Source organism: Gavialis gangeticus, unplaced genomic scaffold, assembly GCF_001723915.1.
Source record: "Gavialis gangeticus isolate Ggan-Ray unplaced genomic scaffold, GavGan_comp1, whole genome shotgun sequence".
NCBI classification, from domain to species: Eukaryota; Metazoa; Chordata; order Crocodylia; family Gavialidae; genus Gavialis; species Gavialis gangeticus.
In genome coordinates, this window is record NW_017729031.1 from 71,269,077 (window position 1) to 71,291,129 (window position 22,053).

Here is a 22,053-nt window from a genome sequence, read left to right on the forward strand (position 1 = left end):
AGAGAGAGTGGTTATCTTATGAGAAATGTGCCCCCACAGGTAATAGGGTATTCCTGTCTTTGATAGATTTCCGGTGTACATTCATTCTGGTGTGCAGTTCTTGTTTGGTCTCTTCTACGTATTTTCCATCAGGGCATTTGGTGCATTGGATGAGATATATTACATTTCTGGAGGTGCAGCTGTAAGATCCAGGAATGCTGATGGCTCTGTTGTGGGGTGTAGTGATTGTGGGGGTGGTGGAGATGTGTTGGCAGGTTTTGCATTTCTTGTCATGGCGTGGTCTGGATCCATTTGGTGTGTTCTGGGCTTGAGGAAGTTTGCTTCTGGTGATGAGGTTAGCGAGGTTTGGTGCTTGTTTGCTGAAACTTCCTTAGCCTGACAAAGGGTTTTTGAACCCAAAAGCTTGCTTAATAATTATTTTCCAACTATTTAATAAAAGATATCAGATTCACACGAAGAACCTTGTCTAACTTTTTCCTAGTTTTCTATGTTACCTGAAACTGGACTGGAGAAACACTAGAAAATGTACTATAAAGGATCAACTTAAAGGGAGATGGAGCAGGTTTTTCTAGTAGATATTTTCCATTCCTATCTCCCATGTTTCTGCCATTATTTGTAGAGATCAATAGGTCTAATCCCTACAAGCATCTAACAGACTGATTGTCTGTACACTGAGCTGTTGTGATAGATTTTTAGGAAAGCAGATAATTAAGGCTTACCCTGTGGCCCTTGAGACCTGGAAGACCTGGAGCACCAGGAAAGCCTCGTGTCCCCTAAAAGAAAAACAAACACAGATAATGTGACCTAGACCTCAGGAGTAAGATGCTCCCCTTATGGTGAAGAGTAGGTACACCGACATACCTACCACCTATAGTATTTAGTGTACATACTACTGAACCAGATAGAGAAGGGAACAAAAATAAAGTACTTGGGTCTTGGTATACCTACCTAATTGCTATATACTGAATGTATTCACTTTGGTGATAGAAACATACAACATACAATAGTGAGGATGTATAGATGAAGAATACCCTTTTAAAGTCAACATAATGACCAGGAGAACTTTAGAGGTCTTATTGTTCACAGCATTACTAGCTTCGCATTATATTCCTTATTGACTTTTAAGAAACTTTGGATCAGGCTTTGTCAACACTGTACTACCTTGTGTCAACAGGCATAGTATGTCTGTTGTGGCATATATTGCACAGGAAGACAACACCCTTGGAGTGATCTTCCTGCTCTCCAGATTCTAGCTTGGTATAAAAAAAATGGTTGAGTATCATTTAGCTAAATTATACCAACAGAAGAATGCAATGTACATAATCTTGGCATAATAAAAACCAAAATGATAAACATTACCTGGGGAGATCTGTTTTTATTAGCATTATGAGTGTAAAAGGACTTTTATTATCAAAGTCAGTACAACTGATCTTTTATTAAACAAAGTCCAATGGGAAATAATACAGGACTAGAAAATCAAAGAAGATGAAGTTATATATTGTCTGCATTGAATTGACTAGATGGCACTAACTGGAATATCACAGGAAAACATGATCTCTGGCCCCAGGAAAAAGCCTTCACCTGCAGGCATTTTTCCAGTTGTACAAGTTGACCGTTATAGCGTGGCATTAATTTAATCAGTAAAGCTTTCATGGACAGTGTATTAATATTTTTCAAATATTTTTCCAATGATAAAACATTGTTTGCCCAGTACTGTGCTTTGTTCTTTGATTATGGTGATTAGAAAGTTTTGTGTAAACAGGAAAACAAATTCATATATTCCCCAGTCCCTTGTTTTGCCTCTCTGCAAACATATGCACACCTGCTAAACTGAACTTATCACAGGCTAAGCAAAAAATGTTTCTGGAACCCTTTGGCTGAAATATTGGCAGCACATCAACATTCCCAGTCTACCAAAGGATTTCTTACTGCACAATATTTTTTACATTTTCTCTAGCAGAAAATAAATCTTGCATATGTCTTTCAATGCCAGCAATGTTATTACAGGCTTTAAAGAAAAATATATGTTCAGAAACTTAAAATTGCTCTAAAATGTTAAAGAAAGGGGAAGATGATCTTATCACCAGAAGCAGCTTGATGAGAGGGTAACTGTTCCAGAGTGCATGCTAGCCTACTGGTCTTGAGTTTAATGTGTTGGATGTGAGCTATAAAACTCCAAACAATCTGAAAACTACTTAATTGAGAATAATGTCTCACCCCATGAGAAAACATCTGTAGTGTACACATTTTCAGCATATGAGTAGTCTTATAAGTCAATGAGACCAGCTGCATGCTTAAGGTATATAAATACATATATGTGAAGTTTCAGGTATTCTAGGAATCATAAATTCTGTGAGATAATTCAAGATATTTCCTTCCCAGACACAACACACCAGAACATTTTATCCTGGAGAGTGTGAATGGGACACTGCTCGCAGCATTTCTAACTACTAACCCCAATATTGCTCAAAGAATATTCCCTTGAAAAATGATAATGTAAACTTTGGGAACAATTGCTGTGCATTGTGCAACTTACAAAGTTGTATAGAAACCTATTATACATGGACGTAAATGGCAATGCAAGATAGTAGGAAATGCTGCCTCATGTCATAAGGGACATATTCACAGGCTGACCATATGGAAATCCCCGAAACCCGTAACATCATCTAGGAAATCCAGGACATTATCAGTCCCCCCACACAAAACACACTCTCACAAACTGGTAGCAGTATGGCTGTGTGCCTGCAAGGTACTCTGCACCACTTCAACTCCCATTCAGACTGTGCCCCATGCCCCTGTGTATAAAAAGATACCCATTATAAGTCCCAACAGCTGGTTGGGACCAGCCTCTGAAATCTGGGACTGTCCTGGCTAAAAAGGGACATATAGTCACCCAACATATTCACCTTTGGTGTAAATTTGGTGTCAACAAAATTAATTTAACCACTCAAAAAAGGGGCACTGGCTGGGTGTGATAATTTCATGTCATTACCTTGGAACAAGCAACTGTAATACTTATTTAAAACTTTATTTTTAGAGTTATCTAAGCCAATGTGTGTGTTTACTTACTGGAGATCCTGGAAATCCAACCTCACCACCTTGTCCTGGTCTACCAGGCTCACCCTAAAATAAAACATATAACAGGGTCAAAAAATAAATCATATAAAATCTATCATATAAAATCTTCCCAATAAAGTTCATGTTCTCATTCAGCAAATCATCATTTTCTGTTTACATTCAATCCAGCAACAGCACAGGTGTCCCTGGGTAAGTATTTAATTATGGTGACCAAATTAATAAACATAACAATGTAGCATTTTTAAAAAGCAGAATTATTGTGAAAATTCTGGAAAACTGGTTTTAACTGACCTATGTGCCCAACTGTAGGTAGTGCTGTAGATCTGTTTTCCTCTGAATTAGTAAAAATGCAATATTTTGTATTAAATTATTTTTATTTACGATCTAAGAATTTTCTCTGGCAATATTAACCTAAATTGGCTTGGGCTTGGGCTTTGGCTTGTTATTTTTCTTTATTAGTGTTCAACTGTTTGAATAACTTAATTATAACTCAATGAAAACATTTTATGCGCAACCTGAAGTTGAAAGAAACCTGACATGAGCTGAGTAAATGGACTTTAAACAGGATTGCTCAGTCAGCGCTAGTCACCAACCAACCATCCCTATGAATTTGTTATAAAGCACCTGGGGCTCTGAATTGGGCTTGGAAATGGAAACTGGGCTTGGAAATGGAATAAAGCACATCAAAAAGGTAACTAAGAAATCTTTATAAGTTTGGGAATTAGAGAAATATAACCTCTGTTATATATTGATTTGGTTTCAGTGAATTAAGAGTTGATCCCTTCTTAAAATGTCTGTTCTTATAATTATTTGTACTGTATGGGCACTTCAAAGCTGTTTAAGGCACCGCAGACATGCGCCACATGTACATCTGTTTGCCGCACTACTAACTTGCAGTGCAGTGCCAAAATTTGATGCCAGGAGATCCCAGTATCAAAAGAAGCCTGAGCAAAAAAAAAAGTGGCATGATCTATGCTCCTGGAGCATACACTGGCAGGCATGGAGGCTGAGTCCTCCAAGAAGAGTCCTCCAGCTGCCAGCCAGAGCATCTCCCCTCCTCTAGCAGGCCCAGAGCAGGGAGGAGCACGGAAATGGTCATTTCCCCAAAGCAGTTCATTTTTCCATGCACCAAAATCCACATGCAAGGGCGTGCAGAGCAACAAAAACAGTGGCACACTTCTACACATGGGCACTCATCTGGGTGAGCCCTATGTGTCAGCAGGGGAATTTCTGATGCCACAATATATAGTTTATTTCATGCAAAAAAAAAACTTGGAACTGAATCTTTATCTAGTGTTTTGTTATTATTATTATCCTTAATCTTCCCCCAGTTATTAAAATTCAGGCTTAAAATGTATTGTCCCTGCTTTTACAAACAAATATATATGTACCTTACCAGAAAATAATTCATCTTAGGTATATAAGATTTCAACTTGGTGGCAGAGGCCACATTAATAATACATCACAGTTGTCTCATTCTTTCACTTATAGGTGTACTTAAGTCTTCAGGAGCAACTCAAATGGTCTAAAACAGGGGTGCTCAACCTCTGGCCCACAGGCCAAATGCGACCCATGGAGCCTTGGCATCTTGTCGACAGGGCTCTCCACTTGGGTCAGGAAATTTGGTGGAGATGGATCAGTGCCCTCCCTCACCCCCCATCCAGCCCAACAGGGCCCGACTGGGGCTGGGCCATGGCCCCAACCCTTCTGCTGGGTTGGGCCATGCTGCCTTCCTCCCCTGTGGGACCAGGTTGGGGCTGAGCCATGTTCCCTTCTCCCTACCCTGCAGGACCTTCTCCCTCCCCCATTAGGCTGGGTTGAGGCTGAGCCACACCCCATTTCCCCCACAGGGCCAAGCCATGCTCCCTTCCTCTGCAGGGCTGGCTTGGGGCCGGGCTTTCCCCTTTCCCCTCCACATGGTAGAATACTGTCCAGCATTCCAGCTCCGGGTGTCAGATGGGGACCACCAGCACAATCTGCCCATGGGTAGATAGAGCACTGTCCAACTGGCCCATGGGGAAAAAGGTTGAGCACCACTGCTCTGAAACCAATAATATGTTATTATCCAGATCCAAACATCCTATCAATGCATTTTTCTTCCTAACTGACCTGCTCCCAAACTTTTCTTAAGCTCTTATGCATTATTTAAGGATTGATTTCATACCAGCATCTCAGAATAAGGCTGCATCTCAAAAGTAGGGTCAAGGAACATTACAGATATGCTATATCAGGTATCTGAAAATTACAGCCCTGGGGGAGTGAGCCCCTGCATGCCATACCAAAACTATAATAGAGTTGGATGTTGTTATAGCCATAATCGTCTAAGAAATATGTGGGAAGCAAGGAATTTTGATGCTATCTTTTTATTGGAACAAGTGAATAGTCAGTAAAGATGCTAGACAAGCTTTCAGGCACAAGGGAGCTAGATAAAGAGTAGAAATAAGAATGTTGAAAAGATAGGAATTTTATCCTGTCGTCTTAGGCTGAAGGTTAATAGCTATAGTACCAGATTCAATGAAAAGTTAGGGTATGTTGAAATGGAAATGAACAAGAATCATCAGAACATACCCACCCACTAGTCAGACCCTCTAAATGATAAGGCAGTGCTTGTTTTAAAGAGAAACAAATTGCAAAATGAACAAAAAATAATCTTACGTCTTCACCAGGTTTGCCTGGAGGTCCTTCTGGGCCACGAGAACCAACTGGACCCTAAGATATAAATACATTAAATATTTAAGAATATGTTAATTTAAACATTACCTCATATATTTCATTCTGGAAGTTTGTTTTATAAGATATAGTAAAGAAGGTGATCTTATTTTTCAGCAACACTGTAACTCTTAACTGGCATGCCCTTCCTAACTATTCTATCTCACAATTCAAAAGGAAAGATACATTTAACTTTGTTTAAGATGTGGAATGGATTCGTTAAGGGCAAATAGGTACTTCACAATTGTTTCAAACTCCTGGTCAGGATTATGACCAAGGGCCTTTCAGAGGTACAGTACACTGCCATCAGGTGAGTCCACTTTCTTACCAGACAAAAATAGTTAGTGATTATAGCCTGGGCATCTCAGTCAGGAGAACCAGTATTCTATCCCTGACTCGCTTTGTGACCTTAGGCAAGTCATTCTAATCTCTTCTTGCCAAGTCTTTGCCATGCTTACCAATGCTTCAAGATGAAGGCTGGGAGCCAGATTTAGGATTAGAAAGGACTTTTCTCCCAGGTCAGGTTACCGAAAGATCATTGTTTTTTTTTGTCATTCTCTGTGGCATGGAACAAAGTCCACTTTTTAGGATCATCTTGGAATATTTGACCTAACCAGTTTCCTAATGCTTCATGAGCCTAAACCACAGGTGGCACTCCTGTGTATCCTTCTATCCTGCACATCATATGTAGGGGTGTTTTAATAAGTTTTTTTTTTATATTTGTAAAGATCCTAGCTATATAAAAATGCACTTTGTGGTTATAGTGTGTGGGAGGGTCTGGAATGGATGTCCTCGTGAACCTGTTTGGATAAGTATTTGCTAGATGGTAGCTTTCAGTTGCAGGAGACTAATTTTGATTAACCAAACCCAGTATCTTCTGTCCTATGATCAATTAAAAGTGCTAATTATTGTTATTATTAAAATGGATGTCCTTTACTGCAAGCATGGAAACTATTGCCATTAAAAATTACTGAAATTCAGTGACTCCGCAGAAAAATCTGTCACCAGTTCTGACCACATGTCTCGTCATATAGTAATTATAGCTATACAGCATGAGAAAAGGTACTGTAGACAAATATAGTAAATAATGCTGTTGCTGGATATCATTTCTTACTGGAGAGATGCATATATATTAATTTAATCTTACCATTGGTCCAGGTTCTCCAGGTTCACCTGGTGGACCTGTTGGGCCAGGACCACCCTAAAAGTGACCCAAAAAAGACAAAATAAAAAGATTAGAACCTAAGGCTGTGGTTGAAAAAACTCATTACAAATAACAAAAAAAAAATAGAAACAAATACTAATTCTAGTTAGTATCATGTATCAAATAAATCACAATCCTCAGGGCAGCTTAGAGTCAGACCTGAACTGTGAGAGCAGCTACAGTCAAATCACCACTGTACTGTGATGATGGAATGAATGAAAACTAGATTCCAAATTCTTCAAACTGGGAAAGTCTTGAACCCATGTAAATTTTGTATCTCAGTCCACTGATATCCCATTCGAATATTACTCCAACCTAATCATGAAAATCAAAGAAATTTAATGTCCAGAATTTTTCAGTATTCAAAAATGTCATCATTAAAATGTGTAATGAACCAAAGACTCTAAGCTAGCCTAATAACAATTTGGTCTTTTTGAATTAAGAACTGTCTTCTGGAATCATCCAAAACCATCACTACAAAGTCATTTCTAGTTACCTTTCTCAGTGTATCATGTAACTCTAACGGCCTTGTTACACACAGATTTTAGGCAGTTCCTGCAGCTCTTAGCCCCTGGATTGTCCACACCTGAACATCTGAAACTAGTTTTAAGCACACTTTAGACATCTTAAATTTACACCACTCCAAGGCAGGTTTATCTCTGATCCATGTTATCCAGCTCATGTTCCATTAATGTGTGGCCACTCCCCATAGATGAACCACCCAAGTTTCAGTTAGTTGTCCATCGTCCCACAATGCACTGTCCCTTCCCCCACCTTCCTGTTCTCAGTGGGCAAACTTTCTAGTCCCTAAACTCTACTGTCCAGGGGGCAGTTCTGGCACCAGGCCAACTCCTCCTCCTGCCCCCCAGGGGTATGACTTTCTTGCCCCCAGGGGTATAACTCTGTGCAAACAATCTGCAGAGCACATGCCAGCTAGCCAGTTTGCAGGGCACAGATGAGTCCAGGAATGGAGTCTGGGGAATTTAAGAGGGACAAGTTAGGGGGGCATATTGGGTTCCCATGAGCTGGGGCAGTAGCTCCCCCAAAACTCCCTTCCCTCACTGTTCCCACCTCCCAACCATCCCAAGACTCATGACCAGCACTCCCAAGGCCCTAATCCCAAATTCCAGTTTATTAAAATATGAGACATTCTTTAGTTGATTTCCTCTTTATTTCTTTTTAATTATTTTACTTCTTTTTATTTTATCCTTCAGTGGCTGACTTCCCTCATTTCACCACCCTTCTCCCACCGCCATTTCCTTTCTTCCCTCCATTTCATTACCCACCTCCATTCCATTAACTCTCCACATCCCAACTTCATGTTTCCACCCCCCCGCCCCAACCCATTTCTCACACACCTCCACTTAGGGCAGGGGCAAAAGTCTATTCTGGCTCACCAGCCCTGTAGTGGCAAGTAACTGTGCAGGTGAGAAACAGAGAAGGGTTTTAGCCTTAAGGTGTGAGTGCCCCAAACTCGAGCTAGCACTAACACTCAGCACCACTCAACGTTTGAACAATTCAAAGTGCAATGTGTAACAAGGCCCTAAGAAAGAACTCCTTTTTAAAAAACAGAATTAGAATAATTACTTCATAAGAATATAGCAGTAGGGAAGAGCCAAAAATCAATGAGACTACTTCTAAGATAAGGCACCACTCAAACGGCATTACACTGGCAGAATGTGGCTTGTAAATTCAAAGCAAAGCTATACCTATAATTGGATGGATAGCCAAACTATGAATTTACAGGAAACTGTACAAGCACCTAAGATCAGCGGAAGGCCTGTATTTGTGTCAAGAGGCCAGTGGTCTAGCATCAAAAAGTAATAATGAAATAGAAATGGTCAAGTCCTCTACCTGGAATAGTCTATGGTGACCTGTGCTAAATATGTCAAGCTTGGGTTAACCTGTCTAATTCCTTGTGACAATGGGATGGGCTAATATATTGCAAGCTATTCTTTCTATAAGATATGCAATCAGGAAAACTTTTAAAAAAAGGTATCTTAAGAGAGTTATATTTTCTTTGAATAAAAATACCATGAATCAAGGGCAGTTATAATAAGTATATGATAAAAAAGGTAATTTCAAACCAACTACATTTTATGTTTAATTCCATTCAAGTTAATGGGGTTACACTAGAGATAAAGAGTTCACTGTGTTTCTGAGGCCCCTCTATCTTTGGTGATGCAAAGGGGTGCATGTGGGTGCACGTGCACCCCCTGAGATTGGCAGTGCACCCTCTGTAAAAATTGCTGCCAGTGCTCCCGGCAGCACCTGTGGGCAGTCACTGCTTGCCACATACCCCCTTCCCCCCACCACTGACACTGTCGGTGGTGTCTGCGGGTGGTCACCAACTGCCAGTCAACTCCCTCCCCCACCTCCAAAACCACTGCAGCTGCCTACAGGAGCTCCCCACTCGCCACCACCATACCCCTGACACCAACATAGCTGCCACCACCTGTGGGCAGTCACCGTGCCCTGCCAGCATGAAGCTAAAAGTGCAATGGGCTCTAATGGGCAATTTACACAATTGTGCCTTCTGCCACGCATGTTGGCATGGCAGGGGACGCAACTGTGGGATCATGAATTATCTCATAGTGACTTATTGCCAATGCAAAAGGAGCCTAATCCAAGGCTCTTGCTGCTCTGACAAGCTCCTTCAGCATGGAGCCCCATATACCCTAGCTGAGGGGCTTCAAACTGTGGGGGTGCCCCACGCACTTGCAGGACTGGAGAAACACTGCTACAGTGATCTCCTCACCCCAGGAGGTGTGGGAAACCCCTGCACCCAGGGGAACACTGCAGGGATGCACAGATCCCTAGGGCTTGCACCCCTAGGGCTCAGGGGTGCAAGAAACTCCCAGTCCCCACAGCAGTGTGGGGACCCTGGTGCCAGAGAGGGTGCAGCATTTTGCAGGGCCATGGAGAGCCCGAGCACCAGTGAAGGCACAGTGTGAGACAGGGCTGCGGAGAGCCCAGGGAGGACCAGGGGGCCAAATTATAACAAGGCCCAGACCGAACAACGTCAGTTCCATCTGTGAGGCTTGGGGCATGATAAAGAGGTGGTTGGAGCCATAAGGCTAGGGTGCCCCAAAACACCCATGGCAGAACGGGACCCACCAGGGATCCAGGAGTCCACGGGGTCAGCAAACCATGTCCAAGAGGATGTAAAGGCAGCCTCCCTATTATATATTTAGCATCAAAGACGTGGCGGGCAAGGATCAAGGGTGTCCATTGGGCCAACTTGGTACAGTAAGGGGGCCTTGGGGAGATCATGGCCATCCTGCAGGACCCCGTGCCATGATACAAGGGTATGTGCCCAATACAGTTATTATGTACTCTGCCTTTTTTTTGTACATCTGTGTTTAATAACTCAAAACAAATCACTTACTTGTTTTCCTTGTAGACCCTGAGGACCTCTTGGACCCACCGGACCCTATGAAGAACACAAGAGCTTATTAAACAGTTTCCAAAAAATAAATCAAATCAATTTCTCTATAGAGAGCCAAAACAGGGTGTACTGATTGTGACATTTTTATGGTTAAAGCCCCTGGAAGTAAAATGAGAACTATATTCCAAAAGCACTGCAATGTTCAGTGTAGATAAAGTGTAAGAGAAGGAAATCAAAGAACAAGCAGAAAAATAGGATATATGTAAATCCAGGTGGGAGAAGTGTGTGAAAACAATGGACTGCTGTTTTTTTCTGTGGAGTTGCTGACTCTAGGAAGAGAATGCTCTTCATCATTCCCCAACCTCAGAATGAGTGATGAGGCCTTAGAACCAAGGCTTGGCAAATGTCTAACAATTATAAATGAAATGACAAGATGTTGTCAAATAGAATGCAGCCAAATTCAAATCCTTCTATCATTCTTCAGATGAATAGGATCACGGGACCAGTGCTCTACAGTATCTATCCTGCTAACACCCAATAATACCAGAGCATTAAACAGAGGTTGGGGCGGGTAGGGGAGAGAATAGGTACTTTTTGCCCACCTCCTAGAATTCTAGAAAACAAGAAAAAATTATGTAATAGATAACTTGAATCGTGACAAAGCCACAAGGAATGCAAAATTTAAAAACTTCATTCTCTGTCATATGTAAAGAATAGGTGGCTTCCAAGTAGATTTACCATTACTTTATTTTAAAAGTGAAGCACAAAATGAGGGTACGAGAAGGAAACAGTAAGAGACCAATATATAGTTTTAATAACAAGAAGTACAAATAAGCAAACCACTGCTGCTTGTGCATGATAGTCAAAGACTGTTTACTAGAACAGTCAAAGAAAATATATCAGAACCCAGTGAAGTTAATGCAAGATTGTATTGACTTCAGTGGACTTCGCATTGGCTTCAATGGAAGAATCATGACGACAATGGAAAGAAGGGATTTTGCAATAGTAAATAAGATTTGGGGGAATAAAGGACAGAAAAATAAAGAGAATAGAGTTGTATGGAGCTGTTAGAAATGCAGCAGAAGAGGATGCAATATCTAGGGTGAAGAGACTATCACAAAATGACTGAAGAAATGTTTTTAAAGTGGGAAGAAACTAGGAAAGATAGCTTTGGCAACAAAATTATTAAATGCAAGGGGATTTCCAAGCAGCAACATAGCCAAAGAGTGAGGACATATATATTATAGGAAAGTCTTATAAGGAAGGCAAATCAATAATTAGACATGCTGCATAATTTTGGATTAATTGAAGTAGCTGATATTTTTTGTCTGTTAAGCACTGACCGCATTCTACAAATCAAAATGGAAAACTTAAAAAGTTTTTAAAAAAATAAATAAAGTGGCTATCTGACATGTTTAGCTGTTATCAGTGTCTTCAAGACACCACAGCACAAAGCAATGAAAAAATGTGAGACACAGATAATGCTGATTACTAGATGTAACCACTAAGATGGAGATAAAGAACTATTATAGTGAGAAAAGTGGAAAATGAAAACTAAGGCCTCAGTTCACTTGAAGTCATGAATAATGGAAGATTTCAGTAAAGTTGCAAAAGTAAACCTTGGGGAAAAGAAACCTTGGGAACTGTATGAGTCAGAACAGAAAAACAGAAGCTTTTAAAAAAAATCAATAATATAGCACAACTGTCACTCCATAGGTGGTTCTCAAAAGCTATTTGGTCTTTTTAATGTCTGCTAAAAATGAGCAGCTTTGAGGTCAGGCTGTGAAAGAAAAGACTTAAAGGTAAGTATTCAGTTACTATAGAACATGATATGCCTTGCACCAGTGTTCTAGCAACCGCTCAAATCATGGGAAAAGTGATTGTCCATTTCTGATCACCTCTATGGCAGTGGAAGTTAAGAACAGAGGAAAGAAGGAAGGGAAGAAGCTTTCATTTTAACAAAGGGAACATTTTTTAAATCTCTTTAATGTTTATTTTTCAAACAGAGCTAAAGCTTTCTGTGTGACTATGTTTATATATAGGAAACATATGGAGTTTGGGTGGATGAGTTCACTTTGTATTCATTATTTGCTTACGTATTTTACTTTACTTCTGTTCTAAGGAAGAAATCTATGCATTCTTACCACTGCACCAGGCATGAGTCCCATATGACTACCAAGTCCAGTTTTTTCATCCAAACCTGCCATCTGAGCTGCAAACGGCTGCAAACATGAGAAGGCTGAGTTTAGCAAGCAATCGTGCTTATCATGTAAGGCAGAAAGGTATGCAGTTTACTCTTACCATTACTTATATTGGCTTTGTAGTATTAATTAGTATGTTTTGTCATTTAAAGATGAGCATACAGTACATATTCACTCAAATGAAAGCTGGAGCAGGCCTATAGGCAGCAGGAGACAGTAGTAAGGTAACAAACTATTCTGTTAATTTCTGAACATACTGCATTTTAATGGTAAGAGCGATCTATCCTGGAAATTAACTAGATTTCTCTTTCAGTAAGTTCTAATTTGAATGCATTTTAATGTCATATGAAGACAGCATTCAACACTTTCTAAGATCCACATTTTAATTTTGTTTTCAATAAGGTGCCTAATGCTCGCAATAAACAATATAGTAACATATATTCCAGCATGATTAGCTTGTAATTAATCTTATGTTTCATAGACCCTGGAGATGGACATATTTTGTAGAACAGCTAAACCATATCCAGAGCTATTGGTCCTAAGGATCCTCCTTGATTGCTTTCTCCAGCTGCATAATTCCAGCAATAGGGAATCCACAACTTCTCTGGGCATCAGTCTTAACCATATCTTAATTGGCTTGATCAGTTATTAAATTATTTAATGTGCAACCTAAATGTCTTCTTGCTAAATTCCATCCCTTTATTTCTACTAACTTTTCCAAGATTCCCTGAATCTCTAGTGTTCTAATCCCTATGAGCCAGGTCTAAAGTCATTTGGTATCTGTAAAAGAGCTTTGGAAAGGGATCTTTGTTTTTTAGCTGTTAAAATATATAAGCAAGGTCCCTTCAGGCTTTCCTGAGATATCATCCCTTCCAATTTTTTCATCATCATTGTTGCTTGAAGTCATCCCTCTTGACACCTACGTTCCACCCCTTCTTCCCTGTATTTCAACAATTTGTTTCAAAAGGTCAACCCTGTTTAATAAAAAGGAAAAGATTTCATCCTCTCTCAATCCTTCTCCAGCCATTAAATATAAAGGAGAAACAGGATCTTGATAGTCTTTACCAAGCACATAAACATAATGGATTCATATTACTCATAGATGCTAAAAAAAATTGAGCGCTATAGTCCACTTAAACATTCATAAAAATTAGCTACTTTTAACTTACATTTTTAATCAACAAAAGCTTAAGTGAAAAGTAACTGAAATGTACAGCAATGTACTTAAATCTGGACTGTCTACCTTCACATGGGCTCACATGGCTTGTGGACAGTACCTGCACAGCCCACGGGCCTTGCTCCACACCACTGGCACCCTTCTTGGAGTTGGGGACAAGGAAGGAGGAGGGAAGGAGGGCATGGAAAGCCCAGTGGCAGCAGTAGCCAAAGCAGTGGGGGAAACAGGCCACATATTAATCCCTTGTGGGTTGCACAAAGCCCCCAGGCCACAAGTTGGACAGCCCTGATTTAAATAACACACATATAAACATGAATCTACATTGCATCTATAGACATGCATAACAGCTATATCCTGAAAACTGCTGATCACAAAGCCCTGAGCTGGCACCACATTCACAATGCTTCACTCAAACCACATGTTACCAAACAGGAAATCATTGTTTCAATGAATGGCAGCAACTAATGATTGAAAAGGCATCCTAGTCGCATTATTTCAATTCCAAGTCTTCTATGGTCATACAACCATTAGTTTTGTGTCTCTGAAAGGCACTGTGGTGAATGGGAGTTGAGGGTACTCAGTTGATCTTTACCAGCATCTGATGAAGTGAGCTTCAACCCATGAAAGCTTGTGCCATCTTGCTCTTTCTTTTTCTCTCTATACATACACACACATGCACACTTTTGGTTAGTCTATAAGGTGCAAAGATACCCTGCCTTTTCTGGTGCTTCATCAACCCAGGTTCTGTACTTATGTGACTATAAAACTTACCCTACTTACTCCATCTGGTCCTGGGTGGGTTGGATGTCCTGGGGGACCAGGATCACCAGGCTGTCCAGGGATACCAGGTTCCCCATCCATCCCTGGAGGACCACGGGCACCCTGGAAAGGAAAACAACAGTGTACAGTACAGACACATGCACACACACATACACACACACACACATATATACGTGAGACTCATCAGAATTTACAAATAATTAGTTGGTTCTTAAGCTAATATTTCTGCTGAAAGGTCCTCAACCAGACAGCATCTCTCATGAATCTTCCTCATCCTCAGATCAGAAGCACTGGCTAGAGTTAGCAGCATCCTATAAGTCCAGAGATAAATTTGAGCAACTTTAAAAGGCCCTTTCAGAGCCTCAGGAATAGCTCATAACACTAATAAATAGTGTTATGAGCTTTAAAAATGTTTAGCCTTGAACACAGCATAAGCGGAGCAAGAACCATTTTTCTAAAAGTAGAGAAGGGTGAATAGTATATAAGGACAGTACATTTCGATGTTGAAAGTGTGAAGTCTCCAAACAGAGACAAACTTGCCAACTTTCATGTATTTTCTGCCCACCTGTCACATGACACCATATTCTGATCACTAACTCAGCAGGCCCAGGAAGATTTCACTGTTGCCATGAAGTTACTTCAAACTTGTTCTTGTCTAAATTAGATGAGAATCTGGACCATAGCTAGAGAAGTCATTTCAGTCATGTGGTTTTGATTTCCATAATGTCCCCTATCTCTTACGTTGAGAGCAGTTGCAAGGCTGGTGCCAGAAGCTCACTGCTGGCTGGGCCAGGGGAACCTGTTCCCCATCCAGCTTCACGAGCACAGAGCAAGGGGAGGAGGGATAGGGAACAGGCTGAGAAGCTTGTTCCCTGCTCTGCTCCACACTCACAGAGCTGGGTGGGGAACAAGCTGCCCAGCCTCCACCTGGTATGCAGGGTGGGGGCTGGGAACTGTCCTGCTCAAGGACAGGTTCCAGCCCTGTGCCACAATTGGGTGATAGAGACATGGGGCTTAAAAAGAGCTGCAAGGGTGGATAGGTCCCAGCCCCCTGCCCTAATCTGCCAGTGGGGCAGCTAGCCACAGTCTAGCAGCTATCTGCCCCACCAGCAGATCGGTGCAGGGGGATGGGACCTACCCCACCCCTGCATCTCTTTCTAAGTCCTGTGCCTCAATCACTTGATTAGGGCATGGGGCTGCAACCTGTCCCTGACCAAAACAGTTCCCAACCCCTGCCTGCACACCAGGCAGAAGCTGGGCAACTTGTTCCCCACTCAGTTCCAAGAGTGCAGAGCTGCAGGGAGAACAGGCTGAGGAGCTTGTTCCCTGCTGAGCTCCATGAGTGCAGAGCTGAGCAGGGAACAAGCTCCCCTGCCTTCCCCCCCCTGCCCAGCTCTATACTCGTGCTCATGGAGCTGGGCAGGGAATAGGATCCCCTGCCCCCACCAGCAGGGAGCTCCCAGCTCTGGTTCCATGACCACGGCGCCAGTGCTGGGAGACTCTTATCTCCCAGCCTGAGCTCCATGATCGCAGAGCTCAGGGTGGGAGATAAGAATCCCCGCAATTGCAGAGCTCAGGCTGGGAAATAAGGGTCTCCTATCCCAAGCCCCATGACCATGGAGCTGAGGCTGGGAGATAAGGATCCCCCAGCACTTGCCCCATGGTCATGTAGCCAGTGCTGGGACAAAGGGTCTGCCCCAGCAGCAGGCAGCTCCCAGGGACAGGGACCTATCTCCCACCCCCTGGCAGATGGCTGGCCGGGAGAAGATTTTGCTCTTTGTCAGGCATCTACATAAGCACTGTTACTAATCTCAAGTAAATTTGATACTTGCATTTGCAGGTAGAAAATTTACTTGGGATTAAAGAGGTTTACTGCAAAGTCAGGATGTGCATGTGTAGACACACAAGTTTAATTTGCAGTAAATTATGCTAATGTGAAGTTAAGTATTCAGGTCGATGCATCCTATGTCTATTGAATAACATCTTTTTTTCATTAGAAAGGAAGTTCTCCTGAACAGAAGCTTTCAAACACATTTGACCACAGGACACTGTAAAACTCTCATGGGGCAAGTTAATGATTTATTACATAATTCTGTATTCTATATAGATATATTTTTGTGGTGGTATGTCCTAAAATCCTAGCAGTACATATGCTGTTGGAACTTCAGTTGTAGTAGGCTAGACATAAAATAACAGGAATAAAAGGAGCATAACCCTGAGAGATGGATTTATATACATGTAAGAGACTTTGAGTCTCATCAGGAAACTTACTTGTGCATCCAATTCTTTATTATTATTTAATATTTTTATTTTAAACATAAGTAGACACAAAGCCAGCCCCCAAAGAACTTACTACCTAAAACAGGAACAGCGTGTTTCTTCATTATTTTATTTCCTTTGTCTCAAAATGAAACAGAGGGGAGGAAAACATGCATCAAAGGGAAAACAGTATGCCAATTAATAATAGGGGCAAGCTTTTCCTAAAATAACATCTGATCTTGGAAGCCCATGCCCGCTCCCCGCCCCGAGTCACTTCAACCAGACCTGATTTTCAGAAGGAGCTCTGCACTAGTCCTCTTGAAAAGCAAACCTAAACTGTCTCAAGTTGCATACCCCAAAGGTGAAGCAATGCTAATTAATAATCACTTCTTAAAACAGTGGCCATTCTGTTTATCTGTTGTCTCCAGATGTTTTCTTTTATTTTGTTTTAATGGGAACACAAGCAACGCCCTAGCTTTCTACCTGGCCTTCCCTTCAGACAGATATTTTGTAGTGGTGGAAAATAAAATATGAAATATTTTTAACCACTAAAAGTTATCAGCTGCAACCCCAATACTGCAGGTGGAAATCTAGCTAGTTAGGTGTTTATTTGGAGAGGTGAACTATATAACTAGGCTTAGCACATCTCAAGTATTTTGCACTTGTAAAACAATTATGTCCAGTGAACTTCATTATATTTCATCTTTTAGAAACTCTTAGTAAATAGTGATGTTCTTAGGAAGAAATATTCCAAATAGGTCCACAAGGTGGCAACCTTTAAACATGCATGCAATATATTGCAAATAACACCGGACCACCATGGTTGGTATTCAGAAAACAGATCAATACAAGTTTCGCTTTTGATGTTACAGTGAAAGAAAATACAGCTTGATGAAAAATACTTAATTTACTCTTTATCAATTTCTGAAGCAATGACTTTTAGTATCCTTGACAGGGCGGCAGTTATCTTGTGAGCTAAGTTGACTTAACTAATGTAATTCAAGATAATACACCTCAGAGGTATATTATCTTGTGCTGCATATAAGTCCACTCTGCTCCACATACATGTGCGTGCTCTGACGGTAAGTTGACTTTAAAAAGTTAAGTTGGCTTAACTGTGGGAAAGTTAATACACACCCTTATAAACTAAGTAAATAATATATAGAGAACAAAAGCTTTTGAACTTCACTGCAGCTTGTGTCCTCTCTCTCTATATATAGATATAGATATAGATAGATAGATATAGATAGATAGATATATTCAGGCTGCACAAAATTTTGGCAACCATTTTGTTTCAGAGGTGTTTCAGGCCATTTCAGCACCCGAAACACTGAATCCGAATTGAAACGGAAGTCTCAGAAACATCCCCAAAACTAAAAAAGGCATCCGAAATATTTTGGAAAATTTCAGAGTTTCGGAGCCAGGCTTGCAGGAAACAGCTGTACACTACTGCCCTGCTGCACGACTCAGCTCCGCAGGGAGCAAAGATCCATACTGGGGGTCTCCTCACTGCCGCTGCCTACCCCATGCTGCCCCGGGACTGGATAGGGTGGGCAGTGGCAGTGAAGAGACCCCCAGCACGGATCTCTGCTCCCTGTGGAGCCAGGTCGCACAGCAGGGCAGTGCTGGTCCCTGCCACACAACCTGGCTCCACAGGAAGCAGAGATCTGTGCCAGGGTCTCCTTGCCAATGCTGCCCACCCCGTACAGCACCACATCGCCGGGGCAGCACAGACCGGGCTTTAGTGGAGAGGAGACCCCCAACGTGGATCTGTGCTCCCTGCAGAGCCAAGTCACGCAGCAGGGACCAGCAGGCTTGCTCACCACTCTGCACTGCCCCTCAACCTGGTGTGACAGGGATCAGAAATCCACACAGGGGTTTCCTTGCCTGCACGGAGGGCAGTGGCCTTCCCCCTCCCCTGGACAAGCCACCCACAGCCCCAGCCTGCTCCCCGTTGAGGCCCTGCAGCCCCTGGCCCCAAGCCCTGCCTGGCTGGGTAGAGCTATGCAAAGCTTCCTTTGCAGCCTGTTCGAAATAGATTCGGAGGAGATTCAGCCAAAACAAAACTGGACAGTGATCCAAAACACTGAAATGAATCACTGTCCTCTGAAATGGCCGAATCTGAAACCAAATCGAAACAGCCATTTCACACTGCCCTAATATCTATCTATCTATATACATATAGATAGATATATATAGACATATATAGATATACCTTATATATATTTTTTTTATTTCAGGTATTCTGTAAAGGGGCATATCTATGCTGCTTTCTGACTGACTTCTGATTAACATGGCTAACTACCTCTCTCAGCTAAAGAAAAAGCAATTCTGCTGCTTATTGCAAAGTCCTCCTCCCAAAATACAATGTGTATTTACAAACCTAATGACCTGTGCATGTAAATCCACCATCTATTATGAGACTTAGGTCTTACATATATAGCTTATGGATGTCTTATAGATAGATAGATAGATATTTTATAATCCAAGTACCAAGATTTTAGGCTTAGATTTTGCAAGGAGCTAAAAACTCCCTTTCTCCTTTGAAAACATCAGCCTTAAACTTTTTCAAAAGAATTCCAAAATTTTTGCTGACTTTTAGAAAGTTCATGTATTTATAAGCATAATTTTTATGGCGATTCTGGAGAAAATCATAGGACTGAACTAATAGAATTCAGGCTTATCTACCAGCTTGTAGAAATGTTACTCATTGTGACGCTTGGAACTGTTTCAGGTGTCATCCTAATCTGAACTCTAAACTGTACCTGCAGCAGAGTTTTAGGATTATTTTGAAAGTGTCTTTCTAGGACTTCTGTGGGTACTAACAACTGTTCTATAAGCATCTTGTACTGACACATGAAGCAGGAGTTTTTGGCTCAGTATCACTCTCAGAGAGGTTATGAGCTTACTATCTTTGGTGCAGAAAGAACACCATGGCAATCTACAGACAACAATTATTATCTAAGGGAAATGCTGGAAATAGCCTAAGGAGTCTGGCTTTTCATCAAATCCACATACAACAAGTAAAAACTTTTTCTGTCCTAAGGGATAAGAGAATATCCAAATATAAACTGAAAGAATATAACAATTTAAATCTAAAAACCTGCTAAAAGCCACTTCTGCATTTTAGGGGGGGAGGCGGGGGTTCCAATAGGAACATGTACTCCTTTGATATCTTTCTTATTCCCTTTTGGCTTTTCTGTGGTTTCTACATACAGATGCTAAAATTCCTTTATTAAGCCTCTGTATCTGTAGCGCAGTTTTAGTAATAGTATTTACTAGCATGCTACCATATGTGCTCACATATTAATTCTTCTATTTTGAGCTCTGGCTCCTATTACAAAATACTCTGAGCAGTAAGTTAATGCAGCCTCTGAAACACAATAGACACTGTTCAAAAGTTAGCAATTACTTTTGGTTTCCATATATGCTACAGTTTTCTTCTATTTTTAATAGAAAAGAAAACTCTGCCATCATATATTTTATTTATGGTAACTGTTGGCAAATGCTAATGTGTTAGCTGAAATGACGCTAGACATTGGTCAATTATTCCAAATACATAATTCAGACTTTAGACTAATCAGAGAACCAGTGGGTGTAAAATCTTGTACTTGTAATTTGTTTTTTGGGATGTGGGTGCGGAACAGCAGGAATATGTAGAGGGCACTGAGTCAGAGCAGCTCTAAAATCAGTTAAGCAATTTGAGGTCAGTTTTGCCTAAATGTACTAATTAAGAAAGTACCTAAGAACATTTAGCTACTTACAGGTCTTCCTTTTGGTCCTCGTTCTCCTCTTGGTCCTTGTGAGCCTGGAGGCCCCTACAGGAAAAATTAAAACCATTAAGTATATTCTTAATTGGCCTTTCATTTCTTCCCAGAATGGAACAGAGAAAAATTAATTTAATTTTAGTTGCAAATTTGCTGCTCTTGAGCATTTTGACTGATGGTTGTATTATTCCAAAGGGTGAAAAAAAATGTACAAAAATACTGAACTTAAAAAAGACACCCAAAAAGCAGAGTTCATTCTATAGGAAGCCTCCTTTCCTTCATTCAGCTAAATTACTAAACATCTATGAGTGGACACACAATGGAAAATGTCAAAAGAGAGGTCCCACACACAACAGCTAAAGTCACAACCAAAAAAGGAAAAACTATAAAACGAGTAATCAGGAAGTAGCAACAGAAGATAGTCCCCAGGAAGGGAAAGACGAAAGGGTCAGAATGTCTGGCACAGACCTGAATGTGCTGTAACAACTCAAAGCATGTGGGACAAAAAGCAGAGGGCTGCTAGATGCAGAAGAAGAAGACGAAAAGAAAAGAAAGACCCTTGAAGGACAGGCTCACACTAAAAGCACTCTGCCTTCTCAAAAGAACACTGGATCAGGCCCAGATACCCTAGACCTCACCAGACACGCATACAAGCATATAACAGTGGAATCTGGCATCAACCCTTTCAAAGACAATGGCTAGGGACAGACATTCAAAAAGCCAGAGCCTGAACTGATTCAACCTTTTTAGGTTAGTCTAACCTAGTCTAGCCTAGCCTAGGCTGAACCAGTTCGTAACAGGGCAAACATGCTCTCTGCACTGAGGCAACGCGGGCACCTGCCTGCAGTTGCTCAGGCCAGGCACTTTGGGGCACTAGAGTGGTCCTCAGCTGCAGGGAAGTTGTGGGGGGCACGGCCAGAGATTGAATAAGCCCGCTCCAGCTTGGAGGGGCTTGCCCCAAGCAGGGAGATGCCGCTCGCACACCAGCAGGGTTGTGTTGGGCCCAGCTCCCTCCCAGCCAGAGGGGGCATATTCAACCATTGGCCCCAGCACACAGCAGCAGAGGCTGCAGCATGGCCAGGCAAACCGCTCTCCAGTGCCAGTGGCTGAATAAGTCCCCTCCTGCTGGGAGGGGGCTTGCCCTGAGCACAGAACAGCAGTGGGGGCCAGGCCTGGCCCCACCCAGCAGCTGGAGAAGCAACTAGTGAGTAACTGTGATGGGCAGCAGCCCGCCATGGCTTCTCTGAGTGGGAGCCCCTTCCCGGCAGGGGCTGGGCTGTGGAGTGCTGTGGGGGACTTGCAGGGCTCTGGCCCGCTCAGGACCCCAGCGCTGCCATGCACAGCTAGCCACAGCTCTGCCAGCCCCCCAGTGCAGCCCATCACCAGGAAGGGGCTCGCACTCCCCCACAATATGACAGAGGCTGCTGCTCCCAAAAAGGGCCCTGCTGCCTCCTGCTGCAGCAGCAGGGAGGAGGCATGGCTGGGCAGGG

The 22,053-nt window shown here is 41.9% G+C and overlaps 1 protein-coding gene across 3 annotated transcripts in view; it reads right to left on the bottom strand.

The window, feature by feature from the left end:
- COL5A2 (collagen type V alpha 2 chain) overlaps positions 1 to 22,053 on the bottom strand; it is a 232,878-nt gene that overhangs the window by 68,391 nt on the left and 142,434 nt on the right. For 2 of the 3 annotated variants that reach the window (XM_019523080.1, XM_019523079.1), the window contains exons 6-13: positions 20,561 to 20,614; positions 14,529 to 14,639; positions 12,524 to 12,601; positions 10,380 to 10,424; positions 6,935 to 6,988; positions 5,734 to 5,787; positions 3,070 to 3,123; positions 720 to 773 (exon numbers count right to left, since the gene is read on the bottom strand). In XM_019523080.1, the coding sequence (XP_019378625.1) occupies positions 720 to 773; positions 3,070 to 3,123; positions 5,734 to 5,787; positions 6,935 to 6,988; positions 10,380 to 10,424; positions 12,524 to 12,601; positions 14,529 to 14,639; positions 20,561 to 20,614 (504 nt within the window). The remainder of the gene's footprint in view (positions 1 to 719; positions 774 to 3,069; positions 3,124 to 5,733; positions 5,788 to 6,934; positions 6,989 to 10,379; positions 10,425 to 12,523; positions 12,602 to 14,528; positions 14,640 to 20,560; positions 20,615 to 22,053) is intronic. The other variant, XM_019523081.1, reaches the window with a different exon arrangement.